At 44.3% G+C, this 18,644-nt stretch overlaps 1 protein-coding gene across 1 annotated transcript in view; it reads left to right on the forward strand.

The window, feature by feature from the left end:
- The window catches only part of LOC144493944 (dynein axonemal heavy chain 8-like), a 1,661,706-nt gene that overhangs the window by 1,022,770 nt on the left and 620,292 nt on the right, over positions 1-18,644 (forward strand). The window contains exons 47-48 of the mRNA XM_078213521.1: positions 179-403; positions 3,562-3,734. Coding sequence (XP_078069647.1) covers positions 179-403; positions 3,562-3,734 — 398 coding nt within the window. The remainder of the gene's footprint in view (positions 1-178; positions 404-3,561; positions 3,735-18,644) is intronic.

Consider the following 18,644-nt stretch of genomic DNA (forward strand, 5'->3'; position numbering starts at 1 on the left):
GACATTTTGGGACTTGCGCACTGTTCTCTGCTTTTTACCATTCCTCCACCCCACCCCATCGAAAACAGGAGCGGAAAATAACTGCCTCTGATTTCCTTCCATTGAGCAATAAGTTCCAGTCACAGCGAGTTTTTTGGTGAATCGTTTTTTGTGTATGTGTCTTCTTTTGTGCCTACAGGTTGGAATTCTAGCGATCCAAATACTGTGGACACGTGATTCTGAGGAAGCACTTAATTTGGCAAAAGACAGTAAAAAGATTATGCAAACAACTAATCAGAAGTTCCTAGAGCTGCTGAACTCTCTTATCGCTCAAACAACACACGACCTGACTAAGTTTCAGAGAATCCAGTTTGAAACTCTTGTAACCATTCATGTTCACCAGAGGGACATATTTGATGACTTGGTACAGTGAAAGATTGTTTTTTTATTATTACTTTAATTGAGATTTGTTGAACTTTGTGACATTTAATCAGCCCCAAGACCTCCATTGCATTTGCTATTTTGTCGAGGGATGAATAGCGTTCCGTTATCCATTATATGCAGCAAAGGAGGACTAATAAATTGATATGGGAAGAGATAAGATCATATGCAAATAAACAAGAGACATAAAATCAGATTGTGAATGGTTCTATGCAGATGAAAACAGGAATAAATTAGTGAAAATAAATATGGAACCATTAGAGGCAGAACTATTTGAAGTTATGATGCAGATTCATGAAACATCAGAGATATTAAACAAATATTATGCATCAGTTTTCACAGTGGAAGACAGAAAACACATTCTCAAAATAATTTGGCCTGCGTTTTATAGTCCCAAATCAGGCATACTGAACCCCACACTAACATAATATTTGGCATGATGCCTTCAGGTACACAATCCAACATCATTACTTTAGCAAGTTGTGGGTTCTCTAAATCATCAACAACAACGACTTCTAACAAATGTCACCGTCATAGAGTCAGAGGGCAGAATTTTCCAGTCCCACCTGCCACAAGAATCGTAGAGGCGGGACAAGACCAGGCAAAGGTCTGTTGACCTCGGGCGGGATTTTCCGGTCTTGGGGCGAGTGTGGCTGGAAGATCCCGCCCATAGAGTTTTACAGCACAGCAAGAGGCCCTTCAGCCCATTGTTTTGTGTCAGTCATCTGGGTGAAGAAGCTTTTCCTCAAGTCCCTTCTAAATTTCCTACCCCTTACCTTAAAACTATGCCCATCGTTGTTGACCCCTCTATCAAGAGGAAAATGTTCTTCCTATTGACATTATCTTTGCCCCTCATAATTTTGTACCTCTGAATCAGGTCCCCCTCCTCACTCAGTCTTCTTTGCTTTAAGGAGAACAACCTAAGCAGCTTTTCTTCATAGCTGAAACACTCCAGCCCAGACAACATCCTAGTAAATCTCCTCTTCACCCTTTCTAGTGTAACTATATTCTATAGTTCCTATAGTATATATCCTAATGATTCTTATAGTATGGTGACCAGAATTGCACATAGTATTCTAGCTGTGGCCTATTGAGTGTTTTATACAACTTATTATAACCTCCCTACTCTTATATTCCATGCCTCAGCTCATAAAGCTCATTAATATGGCAGGGGGATGAGAACCTTTGGAAGGATTCAGAGCAGGGGGAATTAAGAACAAGAAGAAAAGTTAGTATGGAGAATAAGGAAAGTGATAGGCAGAGAAAACAAGGGCCAGAGTCAGATAAGGACTGAGTGGAAATAGTAGGAAAGGGAAAATCAATGTTAAAAGTACTCACCTTAAGGATTTGTACCTGAATGCTCGGAGCAGCTTGTTCCAGGCACTCACCACCTGCTGAGTGGAAAAAAAAAATTGCCCCTCAGCATCCTTTTGTACCTCAACCCTCTTAAACCTATGCCCTAAGAGAAAAAAAGAGAACCACTTCCCAATAGTTACCCACTCAGCTCCAAATTCCCAATACCCTCACTCTGGCTGAAATCTCACTCAGGCTGCACTCTCTCTCCCACTGGCTTGCGCAAGCTCACTAGCCGAGTGTTTTCTAAGACCACTGCGTTATATACAGCTGTGGTGAGCGAGGATGACTCACACACCAGTTTAAAATTCCTAAATGTTCACACCTACTGAGGCTCTAATCAGGCTTCAGTTGATTGACAGATAACTGCACTTAGCTAACTGGGTCAGTTGCTTATTGCCCTTTAGACTAGACTATTGAATTTAAAGAGAAAAACAGCAAAATACTTACCAAAGATTACCAATAGTTATCCACTGAACTCCAAATTCCACTACCCTCACTCTGGCTGAATCTCACTCAGGCTGCAGTCTCTCTCCCATTGGCTTGCACAAGCTCACTGGTGAGAGGTGATCTCATAGAAACTTATAAATTTCTAACAGGGTTAGACAGGGTAGATTCAGAAAGAATGTTCCCAATGCTGGCGCAGTCCAGAACTAGGGGTCATAGTTTGAGGATAAGGGTCCTCTGAACCTTTTAGAACTGAGGTAAGGAGAAATTTTTTTTTTTTTTAAAGTTGATTTATTAGTCACAAGTAAGGCTTACATTAACACTGCAATAAAGTTACTGTGAAATTCCCCTTATCGCCACACTCTGGTGCCTGTTCGGGTCAATGCGCCTAACCAGCACGTCTTTCAGACTGCGTTAGGAAACCGGACGATGCCGGAGGAAACCCAAGCAGACACAGGGAGAATGTGCAAACTCTACACAACAGTGACCCAAGCCGGGAATTAAACCTGGTCCCTGGCATTGTGAGGATGCAGTGCTTGCCACTGTGCCACCCACGGTCACCCAGAGGGTGGTGAATGTGTGGAATTCACTGCCACAGAATGTAGTTGAGGCCAAAACGTTGTCTGATTTCAAAAATAAATTAGATATAGCTCTAAGAGCTAAAGAGACCAAGGGATGGGGGGGAAGGAGGGATCAGGATATTAAATTTGATGATCAACCATGACAGAAATGAATGGTGGAGCAGGCTCCAAGGGCCGAATGGCCTACTCCTGCTTCTAGTTTCGATGTTTCTATAAAAGCAAGTATCCTGTAAGCCTTCTTAACCACCTTACCGACCTGTCCAGCTTCCTTCAGGGATCTTTGGACAAAAGGTCCCTCTGGTCCTCTGTACTTCTCAGCAACCTAACATTCATTGTATTTTCTTGCCTTGTTATTCCTCTCAAAATGCATCACCTCATACCTAGCAGGGTTAAATTCCATCCTGCAATCTAAGACTTTGGTCCTCACTATTTATCACAACACCAATTTTTGTGTCATCTGTGAATTAACTGATCATGCCTCTCACATTCTTGTGCAGATCATTAATGACATTAATCATTAGACACTATAGACAACAAGGGACCCAGCACTGATCCCTGTGGAACACTGGACACAGGCTTCCAGTCATGAAAACCATCTTCGCCTATTACCTTCTTAATTAATGGGACATTAATACCAAAATAAAAAAAAATGTTGGTGTCTAGTCTGGCTTCATGCTCTACCATGGAGTTTCTGATCTGGTACCCTAACAATGCAAATCTAACTATTATACTTTTTGTCTGTTCTTCTTTCCTTCCACAGGTAAAAATGCATATCAGAACAGTGAGTGACTTTGAATGGTTGAAACAAAGTCGATTTTATTTCAACGATGACACACAAGAAATAAAAGTAGGCATCACTGATGTGGAATTTATCTATCAGAATGAATTTTTGGGTTGCACTGATCGACTTGTTATCACCCCTTTAACAGACAGGTAAGGGTAGATCTTTGACAGTTTATTACACTTTATTATGATAAATGCGTAGTGGTCCATTTTGGCAGGTCAAATGAGATGAAGGAGTACAATATAAAGGGAAAGACTCTTAGTACAGTAGAGGATCAGAAGGACCTTGGGGTCCGGGTCCATAGGACTCTAAAATCGGCCCCGCAGGTGGAGGAGGTGGTTAAGAAGGCGTATGGTGAGTTGGCCTTTATCAATCGAGGGATTGAGTTTAGGAGTCCGGGGATAATGATGCAGCTATATAAGACCCTCGTCAGACCCCACTTGGAGTACTGTGCTCAGTTCTGGTCGCCTCATTACAGGAAGGATGTGGAAAAGATTGAACGGGTGCAGAGACGATTTACAAGGATGTTGCCTGGATTGAATGGCATGCCTTATGAGGATAGGCTGAGGGAGCTCGGTCTTTTCTCCTTGGAGAGACGTAGGATGAGAGGAGACCTAAGAGAGGTATATAAGATGTTGAGAGGCATAGATCGGGTGGACTCTCAGAGGCTTTTTCCCAGGGTGGAAATGGCTGCTACGAGAGGACGCAGGTTTAAGGTGCTGGGATGTAGGTACAGGGGAAATGTGAGGGGGAAGTTTTTCACACAGAGGGTGGTGGGCATGTGGAATCGGCTGCCGTCAGTGGTGGTGGAGGCAAACTCAATAGGGTCTTTTAAGAGACTCCTGGATGAGTACATGGGACTTAATGGGATTGAGGGTTATAGGTAGGCCTAAAAGGTAAGGATATGTTCGGCACAACTTGTGGGGCCGAAGGGCCTGTTTTGTGCTGTAGTTTTCCATGTTTCTATGTTTCTATTAGACACTTTATTAGATGGAGTATGAGAAAGTAGGGTCCCAAACCAGTGTCCTCTGCTTGAACAGAGGGGAGTATGATAGGATGAGGGCGGAATTGGCTAATGTAGACTGGGCGAGCAGGCTGGTAGGTTGGACAGCTGAGGAACAGTGGAGGATTTTTAAGGAGATTTTTTTAATTACTCAGCAAAAATATATTCCGGTGATAAAGAAGGACTGTAAGAAAAGGGATAACCAGACGTGGATAACGAAGGAAATAAAGGAGAGTATTAAAATAAAAACAGATGCATACAGAGTGGCCAAAAATAGTGGAGAATTAGTGGATTGGGAAAGCTTTAAAAATCAACAAAGAACGACTAAGAAAGCGATTAAGAAAGGAAAGATAGTTTATGAAACTACACTAGCTGAAAATATAAAAAATGATAGTAAACGTTTTTACAAATATATAAAAAGGAATAGAGTGGCTGGAGTGAATGTTGGACCCTTGGAGGACGAGAGGGGGGATTTAATAGTGGAAAACCAGGAAATGGCTGAGACTTTAAATAAGTTCTTTGTGTCGGTCTTCACGGTGGAAGACACAAGTAGTTTACGGCGGCACGGTAGCACAGTGGTTAGCACTGCTGCTTCACAGCTCCAGGGACCTGCTTGGGTCACTGTCTGTGTGGAGTTTGCACATTCTCCTTGTGTTTGCGTGGGTTTCCTCCGGGTGCTCTGGTTTCCTCCCACATTCCAAAGATGTGCGGGTTAGGTTGATTGGCCATGCTTAAATTGCCCCTTAGTGTCCTGAGTTGTGTAGGTTAGAGGGATTAGTGGGTAAAATATGTAGGGATAAGGGGGCAGGGCCTGGGTGGGATTGTGGTCGGTGCAGACTCGATGGGCCGAATGGCCTCTTTCTGTACTGTAGGGTTTCTATGATTTCTATGATTCTACCGAATATTAGAGATCGTGGGAGGTGAGGTCCTTCATACAATTACTGTTACTAAAGAGGTAGTGCTTGGTAGACTAATGGGACTGAAGATAGACAAGTCCCCAGGTCCGGATGGAATGCCTCCCAGGGTACTGAAAGAAATGGCTGAGGTAATAGCAGACGTGTTAGTAGTTATTTATCAAAATTCGCTGGACTCTGGGGTAGTGCCGGCTGTTTGGAAAACAGCTACTGTTACGTCGCTGTTTAAAAAAGGAAGTAGACAAAAGGTGGGTAACTACAGGCCGGTTAGCTTAATGTCCGTAGTTGGGAAGATGCTGGAGTCCATCATTAAAGAGGAAATACCGAAGCACCTGGATAAGAATGGTTCGATCAAGCAGACGCAGCATGGATTCATGAAGGTAAAGCCGTGTTTGACGAATTTACTGGATTTTTATGAAGATGTGACTAGTGCGGTCGACAGAGGCGAACCGGTGGATGTGGTGTTTTTAGATTTCCAGAAGGCATTCGATAAGGTGCCTCACAAAAGGTTGCTGCAGAAGATTGGGGTACACGGAGTTGGGGGTAAGGTGTTGGTGTGGATTGGGGATTGGCTATCTAACAGGAAACAGAGAGTTGGAATAAATGGCTGCTTTTCTGGTTGGCAGTTGGTGACCAGTGGCGTGCTGCAGGGATTGGTGCTGGGGCCTCAACTGTTTACCATTTACATAGATGATCTGGAGGAGGGGACTGAGTGTAGGGTATCAAAGTTTGCTGATGACACGAAGGTGAGTGGGAAAGCGGAAAGTCTGCAGAGAGATTTGGATAGGCTGAGTGAGTGGGCGAGGATCTGGCAGATGGAATATAACATTGGCAAATGTGAGGTTATCCACTTTGGAAGAAATAATGGTAAATTGGAATATTATTTAAATAGAGAAAAATTACATCATGCTACTGTGCAGAGGGACCTGGGGGTCCTTGTTCACAAATCACAAAAATTCAGTCTGCAGGTGCAGCAGGTGATCAAGAAGGCGAATGGAATGTTGGCCTTTATCGCGAGGGGGATAGAATATAAAAGCAGGGAGGTCTTGCTGCATCTGTACAAGGCACTGGTGAGGCCGCAACTGGAGTACTGTGTGCAGTTTTGGTCCCCTTATTTGCGAAAGGATATATTGGCCTTGGAGGGAGTGCAGAGAAGGTTCACCAGGTTGATACCGGAGATGAGGGGTGTAGCTTATGAGGAGAGATTGAACAGATTGGGTCTGTACTTGTTGGAGTTTAGAAGGCTGAGAGGTGATCTTATAGAGACATATAAGATAATGAAGGGGCTGGATAGGGTAGAGATAGAGAGATTCTTTCCACTTAGAAGGGAAACCAGAACTAGAGGGCACAGCCTCAAAATAAGTGGGGGCAGAGTTGAGGGGGAACTTCTCTCAGAGGGTAGTGAATCTCTGGAATTCTCTGCCCATTGAAGTGGCGGAGGCTACCTCGTTGAATATGTTTAAATCACGGGTAGATGGATTTCTGATCGATAAAGGAATTAAGGGACATGGGGAGCAGGCGGGTAAGTGGAACTGATTCTCTTCAGATCAGCCATGATCTTGTTGAATGACGGGGCAGGCTCGAGGGGCCAGATGGCCTACTCCTGCTCCTATTTCTTTTTAGACAATGTGGTTGACTCTTAACTGCCGCTGAGCAACCAGGGGTAGGCATTAAATGCTGGCCAGCCAGTGACACCCATGTCCCATGAATGAATTTTTTAAAAGTACTTTTTTTTGACATAATTCCTGTTATGTTATACCTAACAATTTAAAATTATTTATCATTTGATTTTCCTCTAAATGCCGGAGCTCAGTGACCCGTGGCTCCTAGATTCCAAATCCAACATTCTCGGCTGCCTGACCCAATTCCAACCAACCGTCCTAACCCCCAGCTTGTGTTGTCTTAGCTCTCCAATCCTGGACATGAACTCTGGGCCAACTTATCTGAGGGCCATTTCAATGTGTGCAGAGGTCTGACTTTTTTCCCATATTCTAATGTACCTTGGCACTTCTATCACAGATGAAATACAATACTCGATATCTCAAGGAACTGGCCCTCATCTTTTGGGCACAGGATATTTTCCAAATTGATGAGTCACTTTTTTGTAGAATGTCTAACCAGAGTGTGAAGAACTAATATAATAATAAGCTAAGCACAGCTGCAATTCCTTAGGCTCCATTTGTTCTCTCTGTGGTTTGTTCATGGGAGCATTTCAACACCTCCAGCCTGTTCCACTATTCAATTAGTTTGTGATTGATCTGTAAGCAGACTGCAAAAACTCAGCTTTGTCTTGTATCCATTAGCACCTCGACTTCACAAAGGTCTATCAATCTCAGATTTATAATTATTAGATTGAGAATATTCAGTTTCCATTTGCAGAAGGAAATTCCAAATGCTGCCATCATTTGCATGTAGAAAGAGCGGCTTTCCAATTTTACTGCTGAAAAAGGTCTGCCTCTAATTTTTAGGATGTGGAGATGCCGGCGTTGGACTGGGGTAAACACAGTAAGAAGTTTAACAACACCAGGTTAAAGTCCAACAGGTTTATTTGGTAGCAAAAGCCACACAAGCTTTCGAGGCTCTGAGCCCCTTCTTCAGGTGAGTGGGAATTCTGTTCACAAACAGAACTTATAAGACACAGACTCAATTTACATGAATAATGGTTGGAATGCGAATACTTACAACTAATCCAGTCTTTAAGAAACAAAACAATGGGAGTGGAGAGAGCATCAAGACAGGCTAAAAAGATGTGCATTGTCTCCAGACAAGACAGCCAGTGAAACTCTGCAGGTCCACGCAACTGTGGGAGTTACAAATAGTGTGACATAAATTCTGATTCTAGGATCGCATGATAAAGACTCAGGAGGAAAAAAGCAGAAATATTTATGTGAAATAGTGTGACATAAACCCAATATCCCGGTTGAGGCCGTCCTTGTGTGTGCGGAACCTGGCTATCAGTTTCTGCTCCGCGACTCTGCGCTGTCGTGTGTCGCGAAGGCCGCCTTGGAGAACGCTTACCCGAATATCAGAGGCCGAATGCCCGTGACCGCTGCAAGAAAGGATGTCCCGAGGCATGGTACATTGGGGAAACTATGCAGACGCTGCGACAACGGATGAATGAACACCGCTCGACAATCACCAGGCAAGACTGTTCTCTTCCTGTTGGGGAGCACTTCAGCGGTCACGGGCATCCGGCCTCTGATATTCGGGTAAGCGTTCTCCAAGGCGGCCTTCGCGACACACGACAGCGCAGAGTCGCGGAGCAGAAACTGATAGCCAGGTTCCGCACACACAAGGACGGCCTCAACCGGGATATTGGGTTTATGTCACACTATTTCACATAAATATTTCTGCTTTTTTCCTCCTGAGTCTTTATCATGCGATCCTAGAATCAGAATTTATGTCACACTATTTGTAACTCCCACAGTTGCGTGGACCTGCAGAGTTTCACTGGCTGTCTTGTCTGGAGACAATGCACATCTTTTTAGCCTGTCTTGATGCTCTCTCCACTCCCATTGTTTTGTTTCTTAAAGACTGGATTAGTTGTAAGTATTCGCATTCCAACCATTATTCATGTAAATTGAGTCTGTGTCTTATAAGTTCTGTTTGTGAACAGAATTCCCACTCACCTGAAGAAGGGGCTCAGAGCCTCGAAAGCTTGTGTGGCTTTTGCTACCAAATAAACCTGTTGGACTTTAACCTGGTGTTGTTAAACTTCTTACTCTAATTTTTAGACCATGCTCCCTGGTCCTCGACTCCACAAACAACAGGAATTGTTTCTAAGTATCTACCCCTTGATTAATCCCCTTAACATCTTAAAAAACATCTTTCAAATCAACTCTGAATTGTCTAAATTTCAGGTAATCTAACCCTAGTTTGTGTAATCCATCCTTTTAGGTTAACACTTGGAGTTCAGGTATCTTTCTCGTAAATCTGCACTGGGGGATTTACCATCACTGAATCCCCTCCTACCAGTATCCTGTAGGTCGCCTTGACCAGAAACTGAACTTGACCACCCATATATATGTTATATTATGGATACATGAGCAGGCAGAGGTTGCAAATTCTGCGGGGGTAACTCACTTCCTGACTCCCCAAAGCCTATCCATCATCTACAAGCCACAATTCTTGTAGAGCTAGTGGGTAAGAGGTGTTTTTAAATTACTCTATTTTCGAAGTGTTTTTTTTTCTCTAAGGCAGCTGGGAGGGTAAAACCGGAATTAGGCCCCAGTGACACCTGGAAAGTTTTTTTTTCCTTTGAAAAGCAGGCCGCTCTATCCAGCGGCAGCATTGTGAGTGGGCGGCGGAGTGAGAGGGAGCAGAGTGAAGGCTGAAGGGCTTTGGCTCAATGGGAGAAGCAGGGTAGGTTTAGTTCTTAGTTGTTTCCTGTGTTATTTGAAGAAAGGGGGAATTATGAGTGTGAGGCCACTCGGTGTCGGATGTGGGAGGTCCTGGAGTCTCCTAGCCTCCCGGACGTCCATATCTGTGCCAGGTACACCGAGCTGCAGCTCCTACGGGACCACATTAGGGAACTGGAGCTGCAGCTCGATGACCTTCGTCTGGTCAGGGAGAATGAGGAGGTGATAGAGAGGAGTTACAGGCAGGTGGTCACACCGGGGCCTCGGGAGGCAGACAAGTGGGTCACGGTTAGGAAGGGGAAGGGGAAAGGTCAGGTACTAGAGAGTACCCCAGTGGCTGTGCCCTTTAACAATAAGTACTCCTGTTTGAGTGCTGTTGGAGGGGACAGCCTACCTGGGGGAAGCAACAGTGGCCGTGCCTCCGGCACAGAGTCCGGCCCTGTAGCTCAGAAGGGTAGGGAAAGGAGGAGGAAGGCAGTAGTGATAGGGGACTCTATAGCGAGGGGGTCGGACAGGCGATTCTGCGGACGCGGTCAAGAAACTCGGATGGTAGTTTGCCTCCCTGGTGCCAGGATCCGGGATGTTTCTGATCGCGTCTAAGATATCCTGAAGTGGGAGGGAGAAGAGCCAGAGGTCGTGGTACATATTGGTACCAATGACATAGGTAGGAAAAGGGAAGAGGTCCTGAAAGGAGAATATAGGGAGTTGGGAAGGGAGTTGAGAAGAAGGACCGCAAAGGTAGTAATCTCGGGATTGCTGCCTATGCCACGCGACAGTGAGAGTAGGAATGGAATGAGGTGGAGGATAAATGCGTGGCTGAGTGATTGGAGCAGGGGGCAGGGATTCAGGTTTCTGGATCATTGGGACCTCTTTTGGGGCAGGTGTGACCTGTACAATAAGGACGGGTTGCACTTGAATCCCAGGGGGACCAATATCCTGGCGGGGAGGTTTGCTAAGGCTACTGGGGAGAGTTTAAACTAGAATGGTTGGGGGGTGGGAATCAAATTGAAGTGACTGGGAGAGAGGACTAACGTCCTCTCAAGCTCACAAATAGAGAAAGCTTGTCGACAGTGTGAGAGGGAGGATAGGCAGGTGATAGAGAAGGGGAGTGCTCAGACCGAAGGTTTGAGATGTGTCTATTTTAACGCAAGGAGTGTTGTGAACAAAGTGGATGAGCTTAGAGCATGGATCACTACTTGGAAATATGATGTGGTGGCCATTACAGAGACTTGGATGACTTAGGGACAAGACTGGTTACTTCAAGTGCCGAGTTTCAGATGTTTCAGAAGGGACAGGGAGGGAGGCAAAAGAGGTGGGGGAGTGGCACTGTTGATCAGAGATAGTGTCACGGCTGCAGAAAAGATGGACACCATGGAGGGATTGTCTACGGAGTCTCTGTGGGTGGAGGTTAGGAACAGGAAGGGGTCAATAACTTTACTGGATGTTTTCTATAGGCCGCCCAATAGTAACAGGGATGTTGAGGAGCAGATAGGGAAACAGATCCTGGAAAGGTGTAATAATAACAGAGTTGTCGTGATGGGAGATTTTAATTTCCCAAATATTGATTGGAATCTCCCTAGAGTAAGGGGTGTAGATGGGGAGGAGTTTGTTAGGTGTGTTCAGGAGGGTTTCTTGACACAGTATGTAGATAAGCCTACAAGCGGAGAGGCTGTATTTGATTTGGTATTGGGAAATGAACCTGGTCAGGTGTCAGACCTCTCAGTGGGAGAGCATTTTGTGATCATAATTCTATCTCCTTTACAATAGCATTGGAGAGAGATAGGATCAGACAAGTTAGAAAAGTGTTTAATTGGAGTAAGGGGAATTATGAGGCTATCAGGCAGGAAATTGGAGGCTTAAATTGGAAAGAGGTTTTCTCAGGGAAATGTACAGAAGAAATGTGGCAAATTTTCAGGGAATATTTGTCTGGAGTTCTGCACAGCAACGTTCCAATGAGACAGGGAAGTTATGGTAGGTTGCAGGAACCGTGGTGTACAAAGGCTGTAATGAATCTAGTCAAGAAGAAAAGAAAAGCTTACAAAAGGTTCAGGGAGCTAGGTAATGTTAGAGATCTTGAAGAGTATACGGCGAATAGGAAGGATCTTAAGAAGGAAATTAGGAGAGCCAGAAGGGGTCATGAGAAGGCCTTGGCAGGCAGGATTAAGGAAAACCCCAAGGCATTCTACAAGTATGTGAAGAGCAACAGGATAAGACGTGAAAGAATAGGACCTATCAAGTGTGATGGTGGGAAAGTTTGTATGGAACCATAAGAAACAGCAGAGGTACTTAATGAATACTTTACTTCAGTATTCACTATGGAAAAGGATCTTGGTGGTTGTAGTGCAGACTTGCAGCGGACTGAAAAGCTTGAGCATGTAGATATTAAGAAAGAGGATGTGTTGGAGCTTTTGAAAAGCATCAAGTTAGATAAGTCGTCGGGACCGGGTGAGATGTATCCCAGGCTACTGTGGGAGGCGAGGGAGAAGGTTGCTGAGCCTCTGGCGATGATCTTTGCATCATCAATGGAGACAGGAGAGGTTCTGGAGGATTGGAGGATTGCGGATGTTGTTCCTTTATTCAAGAAAGGGAGTAGAGATAGCTCTGGAAATTATAGACCAGTGAGTCTAACCTCAGTGGTTGGTAAGTTGATGGAGAAGATCCTGAGAGGCAGGATTTATGAACATTTGAAGAGGTATAATATGAATAAGAATAGTCAGCATGGCTTCGTCAAAGGCAGATCATGCCTTACGAGCTTGATTGAATTTTTTGAGGATGTGACTAAACACATTGATGAAGGAAGAGCAGTAAATGTAGTATATATGGACTTCAGCAAGGCATTTGATAAGGTGCCCCATGCCAGGCTTATTGAGAAGGTGAGGGGGCATGGGATCCAAGGGGACATTGCTTTGTGGATCCAGAACTGGCTTGCCCAGAGAAGGCAAAGAGTGGTTATAGATGGGTCATATTCTGCATGGAGGTCGGTCACCAGTGGAGTGCCCCAGGGATCTGTTCTGGGACCCTTACTCTTTGTAATTTTTATAAATGACCTGGATGAGGAAGTGGAGGGATGGGTTGGTAAGTTTGCTGATGACACAAAGGTTGGAGGTGTTGTGGATAGTGTGGAGGGATGTCAGAAGTTGCAGCGAGACATTGATAGGATGCAAGACTTGGCGGAGAAGTGGCAGATGGAGTTCAACCCAGATAAGTGTGAGGTGGTTCATTTTGGCAGGTCAAATAGGATGGCGGAATATAATATTAATGGTAGGACTCTTGGCAGAGTGGAAGATCAGAAGGATCTTGGGGTCCGAGTTCATAGGACGCTCAAAGCAGCTGTGCAGGTTGAGGCTGTGGTTAAGAAGGCGTATGGTGTACTAGCCTTCATCAATCGAGGAATTGAGTTTAGGAGTTGTGAGATAATGTTGCAGCTATATAAGACCCTGGTCAGTCCACACTTGGAGTACTGTGCTCAGTTCTGGTCGCCTCATTACAGGAAGGATGTGGAAGCCATAGAAAGGGTGCAGAGGAGATTTGCAAGGATGTTGCCTAGGTTGGGGAGCATGCCTTATGAGGATAGGTTGAGTGAGCTCGGCCTTTTCTCCTTGGAGAGACGAAGGATGAGGGGTGACCTGATAGAGGTGTATAAGATGTTGAGAGGTATTGATCGAGTGGATAGTCAGAGGCTTTTTCCCAGGGCTGAAATGGTTGCCACAAGAGGACACAGGTTTAAGGTGCTGGGGAGTAGGTACAGAGGAGATGTCAGGGGTAAGTTTTTCACTCAGAGGGTGGTGGGTGGGTGGAATGGGCTGCCAGCAACGGTGGTGGAGGCGGATTCGATAAGGTCTTTTAAGAGACTTTTAGATAAGTACATGGAACTTAGTAAGATAGAGGGTTATAGGTAAGCCTAGTAATCGCTAAGGTAGGGACATGTTCGGCACAACTTTGAGGGCTGAAGGGCCTGTATTGTGCTGTAGTTTTTCTATGTTTCTATGTTTCTATATGGAGCATGTCCATTTTGCGCCGATTCCGGATTGGCGAACGCGGTGGTAAAGGGAGAAGTGCCAGTAAAGTTGGGCGTGCAGGCCATTAAGTCAATGGAAATGCATGCAAATGCATTTAAATGGCCGTCGCGACCGTTTTGGACTCAGTCCCAATTGCAGCTATTTTCGGGCCTTGCAAAAGGGGGAACCGGCGTGGAGGCGGGCGTGGATCTTGCTACCTTCCTCATGCTCGACTTTGCCACATTTTCGTGCCTGAAAACCAGCGCAACTCAATGGTAAAACTGGGCCCTAAGCCTTGTAGAGGCAATGGATATGGCTTTTTTCATATCCCAGAAATTGACAAAAATTTTGGGGTTCGGAGATTTATGGGTAATATATCCATTGAGTGTCACATTGACGATAAATCCCTTTGGGAAAATGTGCACTCGACACAGAGTGTAAACGAGAAAATGTTGAGGATAGCCACAGCCAGCTGAAAGTAAATATTGGACAACAGTGAAATATCAAAAATAAAATGGTTTGATAGTAGTTATCAATTGTCTGATTGCTTTACAAAAAGAGGGGCTAATTCAGACACTTTGGATATTATCTTTCCATCAACATTTTTTTCTTCTTCAGAAGTGAATAACAAATGGGGAAGAGGTGATACAGTGTGTTTTGTGTTTTCTGTAGGGACAAATTTATCATTTTTTTTCTTTAAGGAAGGTAAGTCTCTTAGGAATGGGTCAACTGCAACCTTCCACTTTAGACTTAATTTGTTATGTTAATTGTTTAATGGAACTCACTGGGATATATAAAGGGGTTATAGGTGGCACTGGGTGTTGGAGATGTGGATGTAGAGCTAAATCAAAAAAATTAAAGGGACTTTATGAAGAAGCAGGACTTGCTTGATCCAGACACTCATCACCCTCTGTGTGAAAAAATTGCCCCTCTGGACACTTTTGTATCTCTCCCCCTCACCTTAAACCTATACCCTCTAGTTTTAGACTCCCTTACCTTTGGGAAAATATATTGACTATCTAGCTGATCTATGCCCCTCATCATTTTATCGACCTCTATAAGATCACCCCTCAGCCTTCTACATTCCAGAGAAAAAAGTCCCAGTCTATCCAGCTTCTCCTTATAACTCAAACCATCAAGTCCCGGTAGCATGCTAGTAAATTTTTCTGCACTCTTTCTAGTTTAATAATATCCTTTCTATAATAGGGTGACCAGACTGTATGCAGTATTCCAAATGTGGCCTTACTAATGTCTTATACAACAACAAGACATTCCAACTACTGTATTCAAAGTTCTGACCAATGAAACTAAGCATGCCGAATACCTTCTTCACCACCACCACCCTGTCCACCTGTGACTCCACTTTCAAGGAGCTATGAACTTCTGTCGTGTTGTTCTATAACTCTCCTCAATGCCCTACCATTAACTGAGTAAGTCCTGCCCTGGTTCGATCTACCAAAATGCATCACCTCGCACTTATCTAAATTAAACTCCATCTACCATTCATCAGCCCACTGGCCCAATTGATCAAGATCCTGTGGCAATACTAGATGTGGTGAACCATAGATGGTTACCACTATGGGTACTTGTACATATGTTACTCTTGTTACTGTTGGGGTTAGGGTTTGGGTGTTCCACCTGTTATTATTGTTTATGTGGTACACTCCGTTCGGCTCCGCCTTCTTACAGGAGTATAAAGGTCACTGCTACTTCCTAGTAGCCCTTAGTCTGGGATAATATTGTTAAATAGTGTGCTCCAATCTTGTTGTGAATAAAAGCCTTTATTCCCGGGTACGTCCTAGCCTCCCTTGTGAATCAATCGCGCATCACTAGATAACCTTCTTTCCTGTCCACTCTGCCACCAATCTTGTCATCTGCAAACTTAACTAACCACGCCTCCTAAATTTTCATCCAAATCATTAAAATAATGACAAATAACAATAGACCCAGCACCAATTCCTGAGGCACACCGTGGTCACAGGCCTCCAGTTTGAAAAACAACCCTCTACAATCACCCTCTGCCTTCTGTCATCAAGCCAATTTTGTACCCATTTGGCTACCTCACCCTGGATCCCATGAGATTTAACTTTATGGAACAACCTACCATGCAGTATCTTGCCAAAGGCCTTGCTAAAGTCCATGTAGACAACATCTATTGCACTGCTCTCATCTACCTTCTTGGTTACCCCTTCAAAATTCTTTTTTATTTTTTTCACATCCCGAAATGCATAATCTCACACTCTTCTGCGCTCGATTCCATTTGCCACTTTTTCTTCTTGGAAAAGAAAAGGTTGAGGGGAGATTTGATTGAGATGTACAAAATTGTGATGGGCCTGGATAGGCTGGGTGGGAAAGACCTATTTAATTTAGCAGAGAGGTCGGTGAGTAAATTGTGTAGAATTAATGATTGGTAGAAAGATTAGAGGAAAACATTTTTCATTTTGAGGATTGTAGGGGTTTGGAACTCACTGCGTGAGAAACCCTCAACTAAAATATGTCTCAAATACCGTAACTTGCAGAGCTGAGGACCTAAAGCTGGAAAGTGGGATTAGGCTCGGGTGGCTCATGTTACACTGATGTACACATGATAGGTCAAGTTGGTTAAAGAACAAAGAACAGTACAGCACAGGAAACAGGCCCTTCGGCCCTCCAAGCCTGTGCCGCTCCTTGGTCCAACTAGACCAATCGTTTGTGGGTACGATCTAGTGGCCATTACAGAAACGTGGCTGAAAGGTGACCAGGACTGGGAGATGAATATCCAGGGGTATCAGGCGTTTAGGAAGAATAGACAGGAAGGAAAAGGTGGTGGGGTCGCGCTATTAATAAGAGATAATATCAGGGTAGTACTGAGGGATGACATAGGCTCTGAGGAACAAAACGTGGAATCATTATGGGTAGAGATGAGGAATAGTAGAGGGAGAAAGACACTAGTGGGTGTGGTATATAGGCCCCCAAATAATAATGTTGAGGTAGGGAGGGCTATAAACAAGCAGATAAGGGATGCGTGTAAAAACGGAACGGCAATAATCATGGGGGACTTCAACATGCACATTGACTGGCAGACTCAAGTCGGTAAGGGTGGAATGGAGGAAGAGTTCTTAGAATGCTGTCGGGATAGTTTCCTTGAACAGCATGTTACGGAACCGACGAGGGAACGAGCTATTTTGGATCTGGTATTGTGTAACGAGGTAGGTAGAATTAAGGATCTTATTGTGAAGGACCCTCTTGGGTCTAGTGACCACAATATGGTCGAATTTCTGATTCAGATGGAAGAGGAGAAAGTTTGGTCCCAAACCAGTGTCCTCTGTTTGAACAGAGGGAAATATGATAGGATGAGGGATGAATTGGCTAAGGTAGACTGGGAGAGCAGGCTGGCAGGTAGGATAGCTGAGGAACAGTGGAGGATTTTTAAGGAGATCCTTTTCAGTTCTCAGCAAAAATATATTCCAGCAAAAAACAAGGATTGTAAGAAAAGGGAGAACCAGCCGTGGATAACGTAGGAAATAAAGGAGAGTATTAAAATAAAAACAGCTGCGTACAGAGTGGCCAAAAATAGTGGAGAAACAAGTGATTGGGAAAAATTTAAGAAACAACAAAGAGAGACTAAGAAAGCGATAAAGAAAGGAAGGATAGACTATGAAGCTAGGCTAGCAATTAATATAAAAAATGATAGTAAAAGTTTTTATAAATATATAAAAAGGAATAGAGTGGCTAGAGTGAATGTTGGACCCTTGGAGGACGAGAGGGGGGAGTTAATAGTGGGAAATGAGGATATGGCTGAGTCTTTAAATAAGTTTTTTGTGTCGGTCTTCACGGTGGAGGACACAAATAGTTTGCCAAATATTAACGATAGAGGGTTGGCAGCAGGAGAAATACTTAATACAATTAATGTTACCAGAGAGGCAGTGCTGGGTAGACTAATGGGACTGAAGGTGGACAAGTCCCCGGGTCCGGATGGAATGCATCCCAGGGTATTGAAAGAAATGTTAGAGGTAATAGTGGATGCGTTAGTGATTATTTATCAAAACTCGTTGCATTCTGGGGTAGTGCCGGTTGGTTGGAAAACGGCTAATGTTACGCCGCTGTTTAAAAAAGGAAGGAGACAAAAGGCGGGTAACTATAGGCCGGTCAGCTTAACGTCTGTAGTAGGGAAAATGCTGGAATCCATTATTAAAGAGGAGATAGCAGGGCATCTGGATAGAAATGGTTCGATCAATCAGACGCAGCATGGATTCATGAGGGGAAAGTCGTGCTTGACGAACATGTTGGATTTTTATGAAGATGTGACTAGGGCGGTTGATGGAGGAGAACCGGTGGATGCGGTGTTTTTGGATTTCCAAAAGGCGTTTGATAAGGTGCCCCATAAAAGGCTGCTGAAGAAGATTAGGGCACACGGAGTTGGGGGTAGTGTGTTAAAGTGGATTGGGGACTGGCTATCCGACAGGAAGCAAAGAGTCGGAATAAATGGGTGTTTTTCCGGTTGGAGGAAGGTAACTAGTGGCGTGCCGCAGGGATCGGTACTCGGGCCGCAACTGTTTACCATTTATATAGATGATCTGGAGGAGGGGACGGAGTGTAGGGTAACGAAGTTTGCAGACGACACAAAGATAAGTGGAAAAGTGAATCGTGTGGAGGACGGAGAAGATCTGCAGAGAGATTTGGACAGGCTGAGTGAGTGGGCGAGGATATGGCAAATGGAGTATAACGTTGAGAAATGTGAGGTTATACACTTTGGAGGAAATAATAACAAATGGGATTACTATCTCAATGGAAACAAATTAAAACA

This window comes from Mustelus asterias, chromosome 5 (genome assembly GCF_964213995.1).
Source record: "Mustelus asterias chromosome 5, sMusAst1.hap1.1, whole genome shotgun sequence".
NCBI lineage: Eukaryota > Metazoa > Chordata > Chondrichthyes > Carcharhiniformes > Triakidae > Mustelus > Mustelus asterias.